General features: G+C 46.4%; 1 protein-coding gene across 1 annotated transcript; it reads right to left on the bottom strand.

Moving 5' to 3' along the window:
* Positions 1-5915: 5915 nt before the first annotated feature.
* On the bottom strand, positions 5916-10060 carry LOC308588136 (uncharacterized protein). The gene is made up of 3 exons (XM_081196453.1): positions 9762-10060; positions 9545-9602; positions 5916-7201 (listed from the first exon to the last, which is right to left on the bottom strand). Exons 1-3 carry the CDS (start codon positions 9894-9896, stop codon positions 6030-6032), a joined length of 1365 nt encoding a protein of 454 aa, XP_081052579.1. The 5' UTR covers positions 9897-10060; the 3' UTR covers positions 5916-6029.
* Positions 10061-15753: the final 5693 nt, after the last annotated feature.

The following is a 15753-nucleotide window of genomic DNA, read 5'->3' on the forward strand; positions in this document are numbered from 1 at the left end:
AATTATTTAACATACATTCAAAAGGTGTATTTCCCCCCTTTGAACCCCCAACTCCCATTGTATGGCCCTGTGAAGTATCCACTCAGTCACTCACACACACACCTTACTGGTAAACGAAGTAGTACTCACTCCACACTTAGGTCAGCTACACATTGTACTTTCTCACACATGCAATGCGCCAGATACTTCACCACACACTACCTCCCATTCTTCCCTTTTCCCCCACCAGATCACCATCTGATATACCCAACCACCTAGCGTACTCAGTTCCCCTTTACTGAGACGCAGAAGTTTGATCAGGACTTCTCTTCCTCCCAATTAATTGGAGGGCCAAAACCCCTTAGTGCACTTACCCTTAGCTGGTTCCCTGTTTATTTCTCTGGTCCCCCCCGGTCCGTCGCCGTCAGTGGGCAGGGTATCAGACAGACGAGACTGCTGCGTTCCCCTGGAAAAAATTTTTCCAGTGCGCGCTGGGTAGGCACAGTTGTCCTCTCTCTTGTACCCCGTCCAGTGAGGCGAAGGCGCTGCGTTCCAGCAGACCACTGATCCGAGTCACGGCACCATAAAATGTAGCACCCTGCTTGTGGTTAACGCTTAGCTGGAATGAAATATTCAACGCAGCAACAGAGAAATTAAATAATAATTTATTTGTCAGACAAATAAATGAGAGGCACAGTGGTATATGGTTACCAAGCTCTGGCCTGCCTCCTGCCATTATGGCCAGCCCTTATATTTCCTTAATCCACCCCCCTTTGCTGCTCCTGTGGCTGCCTCTGTTCAATCAGCCTGCTTGAATTTCCTATTGGCTGATTGCTATAACCAATTTTAAGATACACTCATATCCTCCTGTCCTTATATGGAACACAAAGAGCTATATATTGTTACATCTATAAATGACAAATAAGTAGTAATATATCTTACATGTGTCTCAACAAGGAATCTTAATTACCAGCTCACCTCTTGCCTTCCTTGCCCTCCAAAACAGATGGTTAATAATTTTAAAATTTTATCTTGAACAGATGTCAGAGACCTTGGGTTCACATAAACATTGAAAGATCTCCTTCATTTGAAGGTTTCTAAACAAATGTTTGACAACTAATATATCTGGATGGCGTCTCATTGTCTAGGAGGAAAACACTGTCAAGGTTCTCTAAAAACAGCTGGTCTTGTGCCTGGCATGAAACTTTTGAAAGTCTAAGCCCATTTACCTGATCAAGATATAAGCCAATATATGCCTTGATTAAAAATGCAGTCTATATTCAGATGCCACACTAGGACTTGCCAATCAGAAGGTCGGCGGTTCGAATCCCTGTGACAGGGTGAGCTCCCATTGCTCGGTCCCTACTCCTGCCAACCTAGCAGTTCAAAAGCACATCAAAGTGCAAGTAGATAAATAGGTACGGCTATGGCAGAAAGGTAAATGGCGTTTCCATGTGCTGCTCTGGTTCACCAGAAGTGGCTTAGTCATGCTGGCCACATGACCCGGAAGCTGAACGCCGGCTCCCTTGGGCAATAAAGCGAGATGAACGCGCAAACCCAGAGTCAGCCATGACTGGACCTAATGGTCAGGGGTCCCTTAACTTTACTAATGCCCCACTGCAGCTATCCCCCCCCCCAGAATATAAGATTTACCGTATTTTTTGCACCATAACACTCACTTTTTTCCTCCTAAAAAGTAAGGGGAAATGTCTGTGCGTGTTATGGAGGGAATGCCTACGGATGGCATGCCTACGGATTTTCCTCCTCTAAAAACTATGTGCGTGTTATGGTCGGGTGCGTGTTATAGAGCGAAAAATACGGTAAATGTTGTTACTTTTCCAGCTCCTTGTTCATTTTGGTAGCCTATTTCTGAACTTTTTCCAGATCTAAAATATCCTTTCCCTAATGATCCGTAACATGGAGTTCACCCCTTTTCACAGCTTCCACACAGTGGATCCCTATTTTCACTGATCTATCTACAATAATCCCAAGGTTTTGTTCCTGGTCAGTCATCTCCCGTTCAGACGCCTTGATCGTATATGTGAAACTAAGTGTTTTTTGTTTCGTTTGCTTTTTTCCTTTTGCACCAACATGCATCACTGTTACAGCTGAACTGAATTTGTTAAGCTAATATTTAGGAGCCTTTGGTGGGGGACCTTTGTCAAAGGCTTCTTGAAACTCAGTCCTGATAACTGGGCATGGGGTATTTGTGCGCTTCTGAGACACAGCCTGCATTTGCTGGTGGATTTACCCATCCCAAAAAGTGGCTTTTGCAGGGAGCGAGCACTACCCGCTCCAAGCCTGCCGGTTCTGCTTCCCACTGAAACTACATCCCCCAGCAGGCACTGCGGGAGCCTCCTCCTCCCCTCCCCACCCTGGAGAATATTGCCGCTCCTTGCAAACGGACGGTCGATTTGCATAGGGGTGGCGAGAGGCGGCAGAAAGGAGCGCTGGATTTGACTAAGAAATACAAGTTTGCAAAGCAAATCTTTGTGCCGAGAAGCCCGCCTGAGAAAGCCGCCTAACAGCGCGCGCGCCTGTTTTTTAAATGTTGAACTTTGCAGGAATCCCGATTGCAAATAATTGCAACTTCTGGCAAGCGCTGGCATTTGGAGAAGGTCATCGGGCGGGGAGCCTCCGTCCCTCCTTGGTTTTAATGCGTTTTGTGGCCGCAGATGTTTACGAAGCTGCGCCTTTGGGAAGAGGAAGGAAAGAGCAAACACTTAAATAAAAAATCATGCACATAAGAGCCGGCTCCTAGGAGCTGTGGGGGGCTTCGGCCCCCTACAAAAAAATTAGTTCCTCTCTGTGGGCGATACTTTTTTATTCCTATTAAATCTGTATACCACCCTTGATCTGAAGATCATGGTGATTCACAACATAAAAATACAGTACAAAATAAAAACAGAAAATATGTAACAAAACAAACAAAAAAACAAATCAATAAGCCCCTTCCACAAGCACATTTAAAAGGTAATAATATCACCCAAAGGCTTGATTATAAAGGAATGTTTTTGCCTGGTGCCTCCCTGGGGAGAGCATTCCACAAACAGGGTGCCAATGCAGAAAAGGCCTGTTCTCGTGTTGCCACCCTCAAGACCTCTCGTGGAGGAAGCACACAAAGAAGGGTCTCGTATGATCTCAAGGTCTCAGTCCGCTTATAAGGGGAGAGGCGGTCCTTGAGGTATTGCGGTCCTGAGCTTTTTAAGGCTTTATAAGTCAAAACCAGCACTTTGAATTGGGCCCAGTTATTAATCAGTTGTGCCAGGATCCGTCTTGTCCCGATGAACAATCTGGCCACCAAATTCTGTGCCGGTTAAAGTTTCCAACTCGTCTTCAGAGGCAACCCTACATACAACGCATTGCAATAATCTAACCTAGAGGTTACCAGAGCATGGACAACAGTAGTTAGGGGTGCAGCCAAAGCTGGTGGAAGGCCCTCCGTGTTACTGAGGCCACCAGAGCCTCAAGTGACAAGCAAAGCATCCAAAAGTACCCACAAGCGGTATACCTGCTCCTTCAAAGGGAGTGTAACCCCATCAAGAACAGGCAACCTGTTAGATGGAGCAAAATAAGGACCCGTCTGCACTATATATTTACAGCAGTATCATACCACTTTATGCAATCCTGGGAGCTATAGTTTGTTAAGGGTTCTGAAAGCTGTTAGGAAACTCTTTCCCCTTCACAGAGCTACAATTCCAAGAATTGCCTGGAAAGAAGGATTGATTGTGAGGTTATCCTGCGAGTTGTAGCTCTCTGAGGGGAATTGGGGCCTCCTACTCTCAGTGTCCCTCCCTCATCCACTGATAGTGTAAAGGTAAAGGGACCCCTGACCATTAGGTCTACTCGTGACTGACTCTGGGGTTGCGGTGCTCATCTCGCTTTATTGGCCAAGGGAGCCGGCGTACAGCTTCCGGGTCATGTAGCCAGCATGACTAAGCTGCTTCTGGTGAACCAAAGCAGCACACGGAAACGCCGTTTACCTTCCCGCCGGAGCAGTACCTATTTATCTACTTGCACTTTGACGTGCTTTTGAACTGCTAGGTTGGCAGGAGCAGGGACCGAGCAACGGGAGCTCACCCCATCGCGGGGATTTGAACCGCCGACCTTCTGATTGGCAAGTCCTAGGCTCTGTGGTTTAACCCACAGCGCCACCTGCGTCCCCTGATAGTATAGATCAGGCCAAAAATAGGATAGTCAGACTTCCCCCCCTCTGCTTGGACATGAGTTAAACCTGGGACAGATGTTTTGCTGCCTGAGGCAAAGACAATATGGTCTTCCCCACCACCACTGCCTGTGTATCGAAACCCAACCAGGTTGGCAACTGAATTTTACAACATCTTCCACCTCGCAGTAGGCTGCCTTAAAGCCTTGCAGAGAAGACCACATGGTATACAGAGTTGTGTTTGGCAACGCCTCATTACTGCTCTGCACCTCTCAGCATCCACCGCCAAATTAAGGTGGCTGCCACAATCTGCCTAATGGTAGGACCAGACCAAAACACTTTTTTTTTTTTTGCTTGTTACCTGAGCCTATAGTGGGGTGCCTGCATTCCATGGAATAAAACCCCAATTCCAGGGCAGCTATTAAGCTCTCGAGTTGCCGGGCTGGGGATAGAAAAGGCATCTCTTTTGGACTGTGGCTTGTAGACTGTAGCCTCCATCCGCTCTCCGAAAGCTTGTACAGTACTGTGGGAATAGTTAGGCTTGTTGGCTTTGCTAATGCCAAATCTGGATGCTTGCCACCCTTCGAGGCTGTGAAGCATCCTGGGAGGAGATGCCCTAAATCCTTTTTCGTTTGTAGCAGTGATCATGCTGTATCCAAAGGTCTCTTCCTTTGTCTCTGCATTTTCCGATTACCCTGAACGCACTGTGGCCTTTTAGATCTCAGCGCTGCTGCTATAAATAATGAGCCTCTTTTTAAAACACAAACACGCACACACATTGTGGTTAGTGAATTATGAGAGCAGAAAAAGTTCATAATCTTGCCTTTGCTCAGCCGCGCTTCTTCTGAATAACCTTTTATGAATATCTGGGTATGTATGGAAATATAACTGATTATACTCTTTGTGTTATACTATATCTCTCCTTTTCGTACTATGATTCTATGACTCAGAACAAAATATTTAACAGCTCTAAGCCTATATGTAACCTTTAGAAGACATCTGAAGGTAACCCTGTACAGTGGTACCTCTGGTTACATACTTAATTTGTTCCGGAGGTCCGTTCTTAACCTGAAACTGTTCTTAACCTGAGTTACCACTTTAGCTAATGGGGCCTCCCGCTGCTGCTGCGCCGCCACCACGCGATTTCTGTTCTCCTCCTGAAGCAAAGTTCTTAACCCGAAGTACTATTTCTGGGTTAGCAGAGTCTGTAACCTGAAGCGTCTGTAACCCAAGGTACTACTGTATAGGGAAGCTTTTTAATGTTTAATGCTTTATCATGTTTTTATATACAGTGGTATCTTGGTTCTCGAACTTAATCCATTCTGGGAGTCCGTTCGACTCCCGAAACCATTTGAAAACCAAGGCGCGGCTTCTGGTTGGCTGCAGGAGCTTCCTGCACTCAAGTGGAAGCTGGGTCGGACATTCGGCTTCTGAAAAACATTTGTGAAACAGAACCTTACTTCCGGGCTTTTGGGAGCCGATTTGTTCGGAAGCCAAGCTGTTCGAGTACCAAGGTACCACTGTATGTTGGAAGCCACCCAGAGTGCCTGGGGCTAGCTAGTCAGATGGGTGGAGTACAAATAAAAATTGTTGTTGTTGTTGTATTCCCATGCTTCACTTTGCTGCATGTTCTGTGCTTTGACACCTCTTCTGGGACTCTCTCTACCATAGTATTCTGCCCTGTGTTTAGATCTAGGGACACAGCAATTTCTTTTACTTAATAACCAGTCGCAAACTCTGAGACACTTCCAATAATCTCCATACAGAAATGTTCATGCCTTGCCTTCAATTTTTATTGACCCGAGCACGCTCAAAGGGTATTCAACGAAACGGGAGAGGTTGCCGTTTGCTCCTTTCAGGAGCCCGTCCCCACTTAAAGGCGCCTTCAGCTGGCAATGGTGGGTGGTGTTGCATCCAGCCCTCCCCTCCCCCTGTCCGCCAAGAGAGGGGGATTGTGGGAGAAGGGTTCGTGGTGGCCCAGGCTGGTGCCACCGCTGCCTCCTGCCAGCTTCTCGTAGTCCGGATTCGGCTGCAGGGACCTCTGCTGGTGCTTCCTCTCCCAGATGCTCTTGCGCTGCTTGTGGGGGTCGCTGCCGCCCTGCCCTGCCGGTCCCTGGCTGGAACTGCCCCTGCTGTGGCTGAGAGACATCCTGTTGGCCAGAACATCCTTTCCGGAGATGCCTTGGGATGCGGAGAAGGGGTGGTTGGGCTGGTCGGGGTTGTGTTCCGGGCTGGGCAGCGGAGGGCTGACCAGGTAAACATACACTTCGGCCTGCTGCGCCGCAGGCAAACGCTGCTGCCACTCTGGCCCGAGGCGGTGCCGTGGCCCTCTTGGGGAATGCGGGTAGGGGTACTCCTCGCCGTTGAGGTGGGTCCTGGACGCCGCATCCGAAGCCAGGGCAGAGTACACCACCCGCCTAGGGCCCGGCAAGATGGGGCTGCGGATGAAATTTGTCTCGCTGGACTGGCGGTTGAAATGCTCATGAGGGGGTTCCGGGCAGCGGGGAGCAGGCTCCTCAGTGTTCATGCCCACTGAGTGCTGCAGGAACCTCTGCCCCTGGGCACCCTCCCTGGCGATGTCCGAGCTGTGCTGCTTGTCGCCGGTGGCTCTTTGGTGGCTCCGCGTGTGAGCCCCGCAGCGGGCCGAGCTGCTTGCGGCCTCGGCGGCACGCTGCGGGGGGCTGAAGTTGAAACGCACCCAGGAGGCGACGGACCCGGCGGGGCATGCCGGCTGGGGAGTTTCGGTGTCTGAGGGGTGGGAGCTGCATTGGCTGCTTCGATGGCGTTGCGGGCTCCTGCACCAACTGGCCTTCTTGTCGTCTGTGTCGTGGTGGCTGGACCACTCGCCGGAGTAGTAGGCCTTGCTCTTGCGGCCGCCCTGCGAGCAGCACGCTTTGGGCTCCTGCAGGCTGCTCATCTTCACCGTGACTTTGACGGGGTCCACGATGCAGCGGAAGCGCATGCTGGAGAGCTTCTTGCGGCCTCTGAGCAGCAGCGACTCCTTCCACAGTCTCTTGCTGCTGGAGAGGACCTTCATGGTCTTCAGAAGTTGGCTGCCTAAGGAAAAGGGAGGCGGAGAAGTGTGAGGGTGGTTAGAACACTTGGGAGCATCACTAGGAGGAAAAGGAGGCTGCTTCCCTGGTCGTTGCTTTAAAGTGCCTGTGTTTCTCAAATTTGGGTCCTCGGCTGTTGTTGGACTACAACTCCCATCATCCCTAACTAGCAGGACCCGGGGTCCGGGATGATGGGAGTTGTGGTCCAACAATAGCTGGAAACCCAAGGTTGAGAAACACTGCATGGGTGAAGGACATGGCTCAGGGACCTAACGTGGCCCTCCAAACCGCTCTGTCTGGTCCTTAGGACTCTCATCAGCCATGCCTCCCCTCCCTAGGTCACAGCCTGCACCAGCCCTGCTTTGCACTCTCCTAAGTATGTGTCCTTGAACTCTGATAATGCTTCTTTTTTCTTTCTTCTGCCTGGATGGAGTGTGTGTGAGATCGCGTGTAAACACTAGCCTGCTGCATAAAGGTTAATATTCACATTTCCGCTTTTGCTTCTGGACCCAGCCATGACTGACACGCAGCCCCCTGAAAGTTTACCAGAATGGAAACGGACTTCAGGCTGTAAAAGTGGACCTCACCCCCAATTTAAACTTTGTAAGTTAATTTACGGAATCCCATATCAAACAAAGCCTGGTTCGCTTTCCTGAGCAGGCTGTTTGGTGGAACAAGCAAAGAAATGATAATGGAATAGGGGGAAGGGTCCCAAGGAGAGGGGTGGGGATGTCTCAGAAGTGAAGAGAATTTAAGAGCCCAATTCCCAGGACTCTTTGAGTGAAGCCATGGTAGTATACAACCATAACTTTGTGTCACGGACTAGCTGGATGACAAGGAGTGGTGGGAGGCACCAGTTGGGGAACCCCCTAAGGAAGCCTCATAGGAGGAAGGCTCAGAGGCCAGGGAGTGGTGGTGGGACACTGAGCACAGGTCGGAGGGAGGAGTGGTTGGATGCTGAGCAAGCAACAGGCTTTAGTGAGTAAGAGGAGCCAGGTGCAGAAAGGAGTTCAGACTCAGAAGATGAAGCAGAGGAGGAGGGAAAGGAGGCTGCAGAAGCATCCCAGGAGCTTTCTGGTCCTACTGTACTAAGCTCCTCTCCCCCCTTGTCTCCAAGGACAGGGAGGGCTATGTGTGTCACAGAATAAGTGGTACAGATTCCCTCCCCGTCCCCACCCCACATAATCTTGAAGCTGCTTGGAAAACATCCAGCAGGGCAGGAGACTGAGAGGGAAACAGCAGGCGGAGACCTTCAGTCCTGGCAGCTGTTTCGTAGGGGCCAGCCCTGTTTGTAGGGATTGCTGCCTTGTATGGTGTTTCCTTGAATAAAGAGTTAACTTCTCTGCTCGTCTCTTGAGTGCTGACCTGCATCTGAACCAGTCCTAAAACTTTGTAGGGGAGGAAAGGGAAGGCTCCGGATTGAAGGGCACCCTTGGCAATATGCCCCCTGGTGCACCCCCCCCCCCCGTATATAGGTGACTGCCCCCACCCCGCTGTCCAAGCCATGGGCTAACCTGGTGATATTGGAAGGAAAGCTGTAAGCAGCCGTCTGAGCTTTCCCAAAAAGCTTTCATTGGGATAACTGTAGGGAATTTCAAGTGGCTGCTTGTTGACCCAGCCACTCTGCTAGGAGTTCGGCATCAGTGGGCCTTGCCAGAGTGTTGGTGATGCAGGGCCTGAGTGCAGATCTGCGCAGGGGTACTCAACACAGATGATAGGGACTACAATGCCCATCAGCCAGGATGCCCAATGGGAATGATGGGAGTTGTAGTCCGTAATGTTTTGGGGGTGGGGAGAACCACACTAGCTATCCCTGTGTGGTAAGACATTTCTTTATTCAGTCTCTCCTCACTACTCTTGCCCTCTTTCAGTTGTGCTAGCTAACGAATTATTAGCAATCGAGTCTTAGCTAACAGACTCCAACTTTCTAAGCATCCCAGAGTAATAAAACTGCACATTTACAAGTATCTCCTTTCTCTTTCCAGTTTTCATTCTCTCTCTCTCTCTCTCTCTCTCTCTCTCTCACACACACACACACACACACACACACACCTTTGGCCAAAACACCAGGTTGTTTGGTATTGTTGGGAGGTTTGAGCACCCAAAGATACTCAAGCTTTTCCCACTTTTGACTGCTTCCTTGACTATTAACTTTCCCCCCTTGATATTTCTAGCTGTGTGGGTACCAGCAGATACTTTTCCAGTTTCAACACCGTGATTTCCGTGGCCTGGGAGAAACAGAAGAGCTGGAAGACAGGACAGGAGCATAATCCTAAGAACTTGAGGGACCAAAGGAAACGGGATATCATCCTCATCGTCACACACCTCTTTCTCATCTAAAACTTACCTTTTTTGAAGCAAGAGTCATGTATTTTCCTCATTAATGGAGAGATGCTAATCCAACCCTGGAGAGAAGAAAAAGGCAAATGTCATTGTACTGCTCAGCAGCCACTATTTAGTGGCTGTTCCGCTTTGCAAACCTTTTGTTGGAGTTAACCCTTGGTGCTTCCAACAGCACACCCAAGGACACCCATAACGCCCTCCATCTTTGGCCCAGAGCTTACCAAGGAAATCAGTCTGACGGCATATTCCAGTAAAGCGAGAAGTCCCAGCACGATCAGGATGGTGGCTAGCAGCTTCTGGTGCGTCTCACCAAAAGGGAGGCAGCTGCTGTAGACCTTGTCCCCTGGCACAGCCATAGCTGGAAGGCTGGGAGAAACCGGTAGCTGGAAGTCAGTGCAGCATCGTTCCACTCATCTCCCCCTTGCCCTGCTCCTTCTGCCGCAGCCAGAGCAAGCAGCCGCTGCAGCCGTGGTGGGTGGTGGAGGGTGCTCAGAGGGTTGCTAGAGGCGGTGTGTTAGCAGCACAGGCCTTTGTGACAAGAGTCCTGTGTCATGCATTGCTCAAATGTGTGAGTCAGGTGAGGGATTGTCTTGGATGGACCAATCAGGAGCGTTGCTTTTGAGGGTCACTGCAGTCAGGCAGGCCCTGGTCTATGCATTTTGACAATATGGATACTGTACAATTTCCTCTCTTTTTTCATTTTTTTTATTGATTTTCAAAAATTCAAAACAAAACAAACAGACACACAGACAAAAATACATACATCCTATTTAAATCTTGGTAACATTATTAAGTGACTTCCTCGAATCCCCTTGGTTTAATTTCTTTATATATCATTTTAACAGTTTTCCAAAATCGAATTCCTCAAAAAATTAACTTATATTATATAAGTTATATAATATAAATTATATAACACTTAACATCTTTCATTCTTTCAAATCTGACTTTAAACATCACAAATCTTATCCTTACATATTTGAATTCTAAGCCTATCTATTATTTGCAAGCTTTTCCAATTAAGTTATCTTAACATATTTAGCTAAATAATCTTTAAATTTCATCTATTCTTCCTGGTACTCCTCCTCCTTCTGGTCGCGGACTCTTCCAGTCAGGTCGGCCAGCTCCGAAAAATCCATCATCTTCATCTGCCAATCTTCCACTGTTGGTACTTCCTGTATTTTCCAATTCTTCGTTAACAAAATTCTTGCTGCAGATATTGTACAATTTTCAGCTCATTCTATATATAAACAAACTATCAATCTAGCTCAGACGATAGACTGTCTGACTCTACATCGCAGAATTGTGGGTTCAAGCTCCACACTGGGCAAAAGATTTCCTGAACTGCAGGGCTTTGTATTAGATGGTTTTTGGGGTCCCTTCCAATTCTACAATTCTGTGATTCTATGAAACACAGCAATCAATACCCGTTGGTTAAAATATAACGTGTGTTACCCTGAGTGCGGGAAATTGCAGTCAGAACTAGTAAGCTCAACTCTTAAGAGGTCAAGACCATAGAGTGAGCTGTTTTCTCAGACTTACCTAAGTCAGGTCTCCTCATCATTCTCTCCCATGATGTGAAGTTGACCAGGCAACAAGCCCAGCCCTCGTCCTCTTAAGTATTTTTCTGTATTTGGTAACCCAGGAAGTTTCTGCATGTGTTCCTCTTGCTGAATCTGACCAAGAAATAATCTGACCTTTGGAGTTTGTAAGTAAAGCATTTAAACTTACTAATGGTGTGGTCTGTTCATTGCGAGAGGGGTAGTGGCGGGTGGTGGTGGTGGCTGTAAGTGGACCAAATGGGATACTGTATTAAAAGGGTCCAACAGCCTATATTCCTAACACTTCAGTGTTGCACATTTTATGACTTTTAAACTCTGCTGAGGCTCTGTTACAGGGCTTTGGATCTAGGGATACAGCCAAGTCTTTTATTAATTACCCCATATGGGTGATCTATATTTTCCTGCCACACTGTGCTCAGTGGAGGAAGAGGGGGAATTGCAAGGGTTGAGGATCAAGCCTGTTATTTTCTGCATGAGGCACATGTGTATCAGTCCCCATAAATACGGTGTTTTGTACATTACACAAAGGCCAACTGGCGTTTCCCTGTGAAGTGTCTTTATCATGTATTTTGTGCTTGTAAATAGCATTTTTACTTTGTGAACTGCCCTGAGGGGCGCTCTACAAATTTAATAAACAAATGCTTGCTCAAGAGTCAGTGCTAACCAACAATCGCTTCTGATGTCTTCTTGCACAACACATGTGTTGGCAAACACGTCCCTCTTGCATTCCATTTTCCATTGTTACACTTTAAAGATCTCAGGTGCCTGACGAAAGAAAATGGCATTTGCGAAGTGGTTTTTCCGTACACCCAGTGTCATAAGGGCAACCGTGTTCCATGCGGATTGGAAACGCCTGCTGCGCAAACCTGTGCATGTTCCAAAATTTCTGATCTGCACCATCATGTCTGCAACCTCATTTGTTTAAGTCAGACAAAAGATGCAACAGCCGGCGTTGTTGGCTTCCTAAAGGGAGCACATTTTCTCCTACTGACTGATTAATTACTTGGTGAATGCATTCAGCTTGAAGAGACACTTTAATTATTCAGGGGCTGCATGGATGCTAATGTAGTGTGTGTGTGTGTATGTGTGTGTCTTTTGAGTCTGCCGGATCTTGTCACATGAAGCCAAGCCCCTGGCTTTTGTGTAGACAAGGAAATGTTTCTGAAAGCTGCTTCCCTGGACCAGGTACCAGACGAAAGTAATGCAACAGCTCTAGAGAGGAAGGGCTTTGCTTATTCTTCCACTGCCTTTTGGGAACTTTGAAAGGAACAGCTGGTGTGGGCCTAAAACCCTCCTATGATATGTAAGAAAGTGCCTTAACTCTGTTCGTCCTGGAGAAGCAGGCATGGGGGAGATGACATACTTTAGGGTGGAGAGATAAGATTTCCCTTCCGGATTTACTTATTTATGGTGTATAAATAACGGGTGAGTAGGCACGACCGTTTTCATAGGGCTCGTGTTCCCAACAAATAACAGGGATCCTCCCTTGAAAATGTATTTTCCCCCATTGGGACTGGCGGGGTGGAAAGCATGGATACCAACAGTATTGTCATTATCATCATCATTATTAAAAAATTGTATACAGCCCTTCATCTGTAGGTCTCAGGGCAGTTCAAAGCAGCAGAAAAATGCAAGATTAAAAACTCAAAATACAAAAGACAAGAACAAAATCAAAGCAGACCAACATTAATAATAATTTTATTATTATTATTTATACCCCGCCCATCTGGCTGGACTGCCTCAGCCAATCTAGGCAGCTTCCAGGGTATATAAAAACATAATAAAACATTAAACTTTAAAAACTTCCCTATACAGGGCCTCCTTCAGATGTCTTTTAAGGCTGCAGAGTTACTTATCTCCTTGACATCTGATGGGAGGGTGTTCCGCTATTGAGAAGGCCCAATAACCCACCCTCCCCCAGTAGCCAATGACAGGCAGGGGCAAGTGTTTCTGTCCCTATACTCATCGCTACTGAGTTCTGTAAAGACAACACTTGAGGTTAAGGAGCGTTCCATACAAATTTAACTACGCAACAAATATAACTGTCACCTCCATTGTCTTTTAGGAGACGTTATTCTTTCTCCAAGCCTTTGAGGCAGAGCTTGCTATCCCGGTTGGTACCTGTGTTGGATTTGAAATGGGTTATAAACTGTTTTCATTGCTTTATATGTAATTGTTAAAAACTTGCTTTTACACATGCAATTGTTTTATATACATTTTTTTATTGTGTTGCATACTGCTTTGAGATGCCCCATCAGAAGCCATTCATTCGTAAATGAAATAGCTAACCTATGTATCCTGTTGCGATTACTGAAGATGCCCCTTCATGACGTTGTAGTTTTTTATAAGGTGGGGTGCAAAGAGAGTAGAGGTCCCTCCACCAATAGGGAGGGCATGTGTCCTACCTTGCGAAGGGCAGTCCTCTATTTGAAGGGTTGTCTGGTCCAAGTCCGGATTTAAACATACCGAACCGTAAGGAAATATTCATCAATATGCCATCAATTTTGATTTTAATTAATTCTTATGATGTTTTTATAATGTTGCACTATTTTAGTGTTGTTAGCCGCCCTGAGCCCGGCTTTGGCTGGGGAGGGCGGGATATAAATAAAATTTATTATTATTATTATTATTATTATCAGAGTACCTTGGAAGTTGTTCATCAACAGCCGCAGGCTCTCCTGCTGCGGTGTACTGTTTTTATATTGATAGGAATTGTTTCTAAATTTGCATCTATACAGATACACTAATACATGCAAATTTTATGTAAATCTCTCTCTCTTGGTGATGCCTACATGGCCAGCCTGTTCACCAAAGTCCAGACTTTATCACCTTTTGGAAGTGTGGCAAGACCCACCTGCTTAGGAACTGGATTGATTTTATTTTCTTAGTGCCATTTTCCTTTCTGGTTTTGATTTTCTTCTCTCCATATGCATCCAGGGTTTGGTTTTATAAAATAAAAATGTGTATACAGATAGTGAACGCTGTATGACCATCCCTTATATAGCCAAAATAGCACCATTCAAGCATGAGGAGGAGGTAAAAGCAGGCTGTGGGGAAATCCCAAGTTTTTTCTGAAGTGCAACAAACACCATCTCCCTTTAAAAATAGGGCCATGGGAAGTAGGAAGGGTGTGGGAACTGCAAACAGACTAGGGAGGACTGAGCGTGCTCAGCAGTCATGGAATGCTAGCTGGCTGCTTGGGTGGATGGAGAGGTGGGAAAGCAGTATATAAATACCCAAAACAAACAAAAATGGTGGTGGAATGGAATATCCTGAAAGAGGACTGGAACCCTGAACAGGAGCACCACAAGTCCCACTTGTAAATATATATTGCTCTTTGAATACATCAACTTTTTTTTTTTAGCAGAGAGGGAGAGAAAGGAATACTTATAATAGCTGCTGAAGGAGTTGGGAGCTAATCCTGGAACACAATGGGAAAGCACTTGACGCGATTGCAGCAGTCACCTATAATTATCAGGAAAATAAAAATAAGGCATCTGACTTCAGAGGGGGCTTGTTGTTTCCTGGTGTCAATAAAGCCAAAAGTCATGGAAGTCTGTGTTGTCTTTTTTTTCTTTCTTGTTTCATTTTTGCTTTTATTAGCACCCAATAAACTGAGCCCTCCAGAAGCATCAACTCAGTTAAGTTTCAACGGATACAAATGCTGCCATCTTCTGGCCCAAATAAAGGTTTACAACTGCCAATGTAAGATCATTTACCCAGTGCAAGATGCAGCTTTTAATCATCGTCTGTTGATGGAGAGTCCACTGGTGCCCAAGGAAGTTGGTTCCATTGTGAAACAGCGCTTACCTTTCAAGAAATTCTCCTAAGGTTTAGCATCATGCATCTGACAAAGTGGGCTTTGACTCAATAGGTTTTATGCCGCAACAGGCTTATTAATCTTTTGAGGTCCCTCCTGGATTCTTTGCTCTTGCAAAGTAGAAGTGGCTATTTCCCTTCTGCAAAGCTTATAGAAAGCTAAAAGGCAGTCTGGCCATGTGACTGTTCTGATCTCACTTGTGCTTTTTTTTGCAGGCTTTGGGGCTCAATCCACACAGCCACCAGAGGGATATGGGGAGTGAACCGGCAGTTGCTACTGCCAGGAGGACAAGAGGAGCCCATTCAGGAAGAATGCTTGCTGAGGATTAAGACCCACACAAAACTAAGTGGGCCAACAATGTATTAAAAAAATAAACTTTAAATAGCTTAACAGTGCAATCTTATGTCCACTCCAAAGCAAGCCCCATTGAGTTCAATGGGTCTTACTCCCAGGTAAATGAACATAGGGTTGCAGCCCAAAAGTCTCTTTTATGCAATATTTAAAGATAACGAGAATCCAAGCTGGTATTTGTGCACATCTTAAGATTATGTATCTATAAATGCTAGATCAAATATCCTGTAACTTTTCCATCAAGCAATTCACTGGATTCCAATATATTGTCTTATAATATTTTGTGTTACTGGGTAGGCCATTTTGGCAAACACATTTGGGTGATGTTATAACGTGCCTTATTTTTTTGTCTTTGGAAGAAAGGTGGGATGTAATTTCATTAAATTCTCTAAGAGGAGATAAACTGGTAAAGAGTTCATTGCAATGCACTCTCTTCTCTCCCCACAACCACTGGGGGAGAAAGCACAGAATTAACGTAAGATA

The sequence above is a fragment of the Podarcis bocagei genome (assembly GCF_964188305.1).
Source record: "Podarcis bocagei genome assembly, chromosome: 5".
Lineage (NCBI taxonomy): Eukaryota > Metazoa > Chordata > Lepidosauria > Squamata > Lacertidae > Podarcis > Podarcis bocagei.

Excerpts from the sequence above, each read along its gene's own strand:
- LOC308588136 (XM_081196453.1), bottom strand. The coding sequence starts at position 9,896 with ATGGCTGTGCCAGGGGACAAGGTCTACAGCAGCTGCCTCCCTTTTGGT. Across the intron at positions 9,603-9,761 it reads CCGTCAGACTGATTTCCTTG|GGTTGGATTAGCATCTCTCC; the intron begins GTAAGCTCTGGG and ends TCTTCTCTCCAG. Across the intron at positions 7,202-9,544 it reads TGACTCTTGCTTCAAAAAAG|GCAGCCAACTTCTGAAGACC; the intron begins GTAAGTTTTAGA and ends CCTTTTCCTTAG.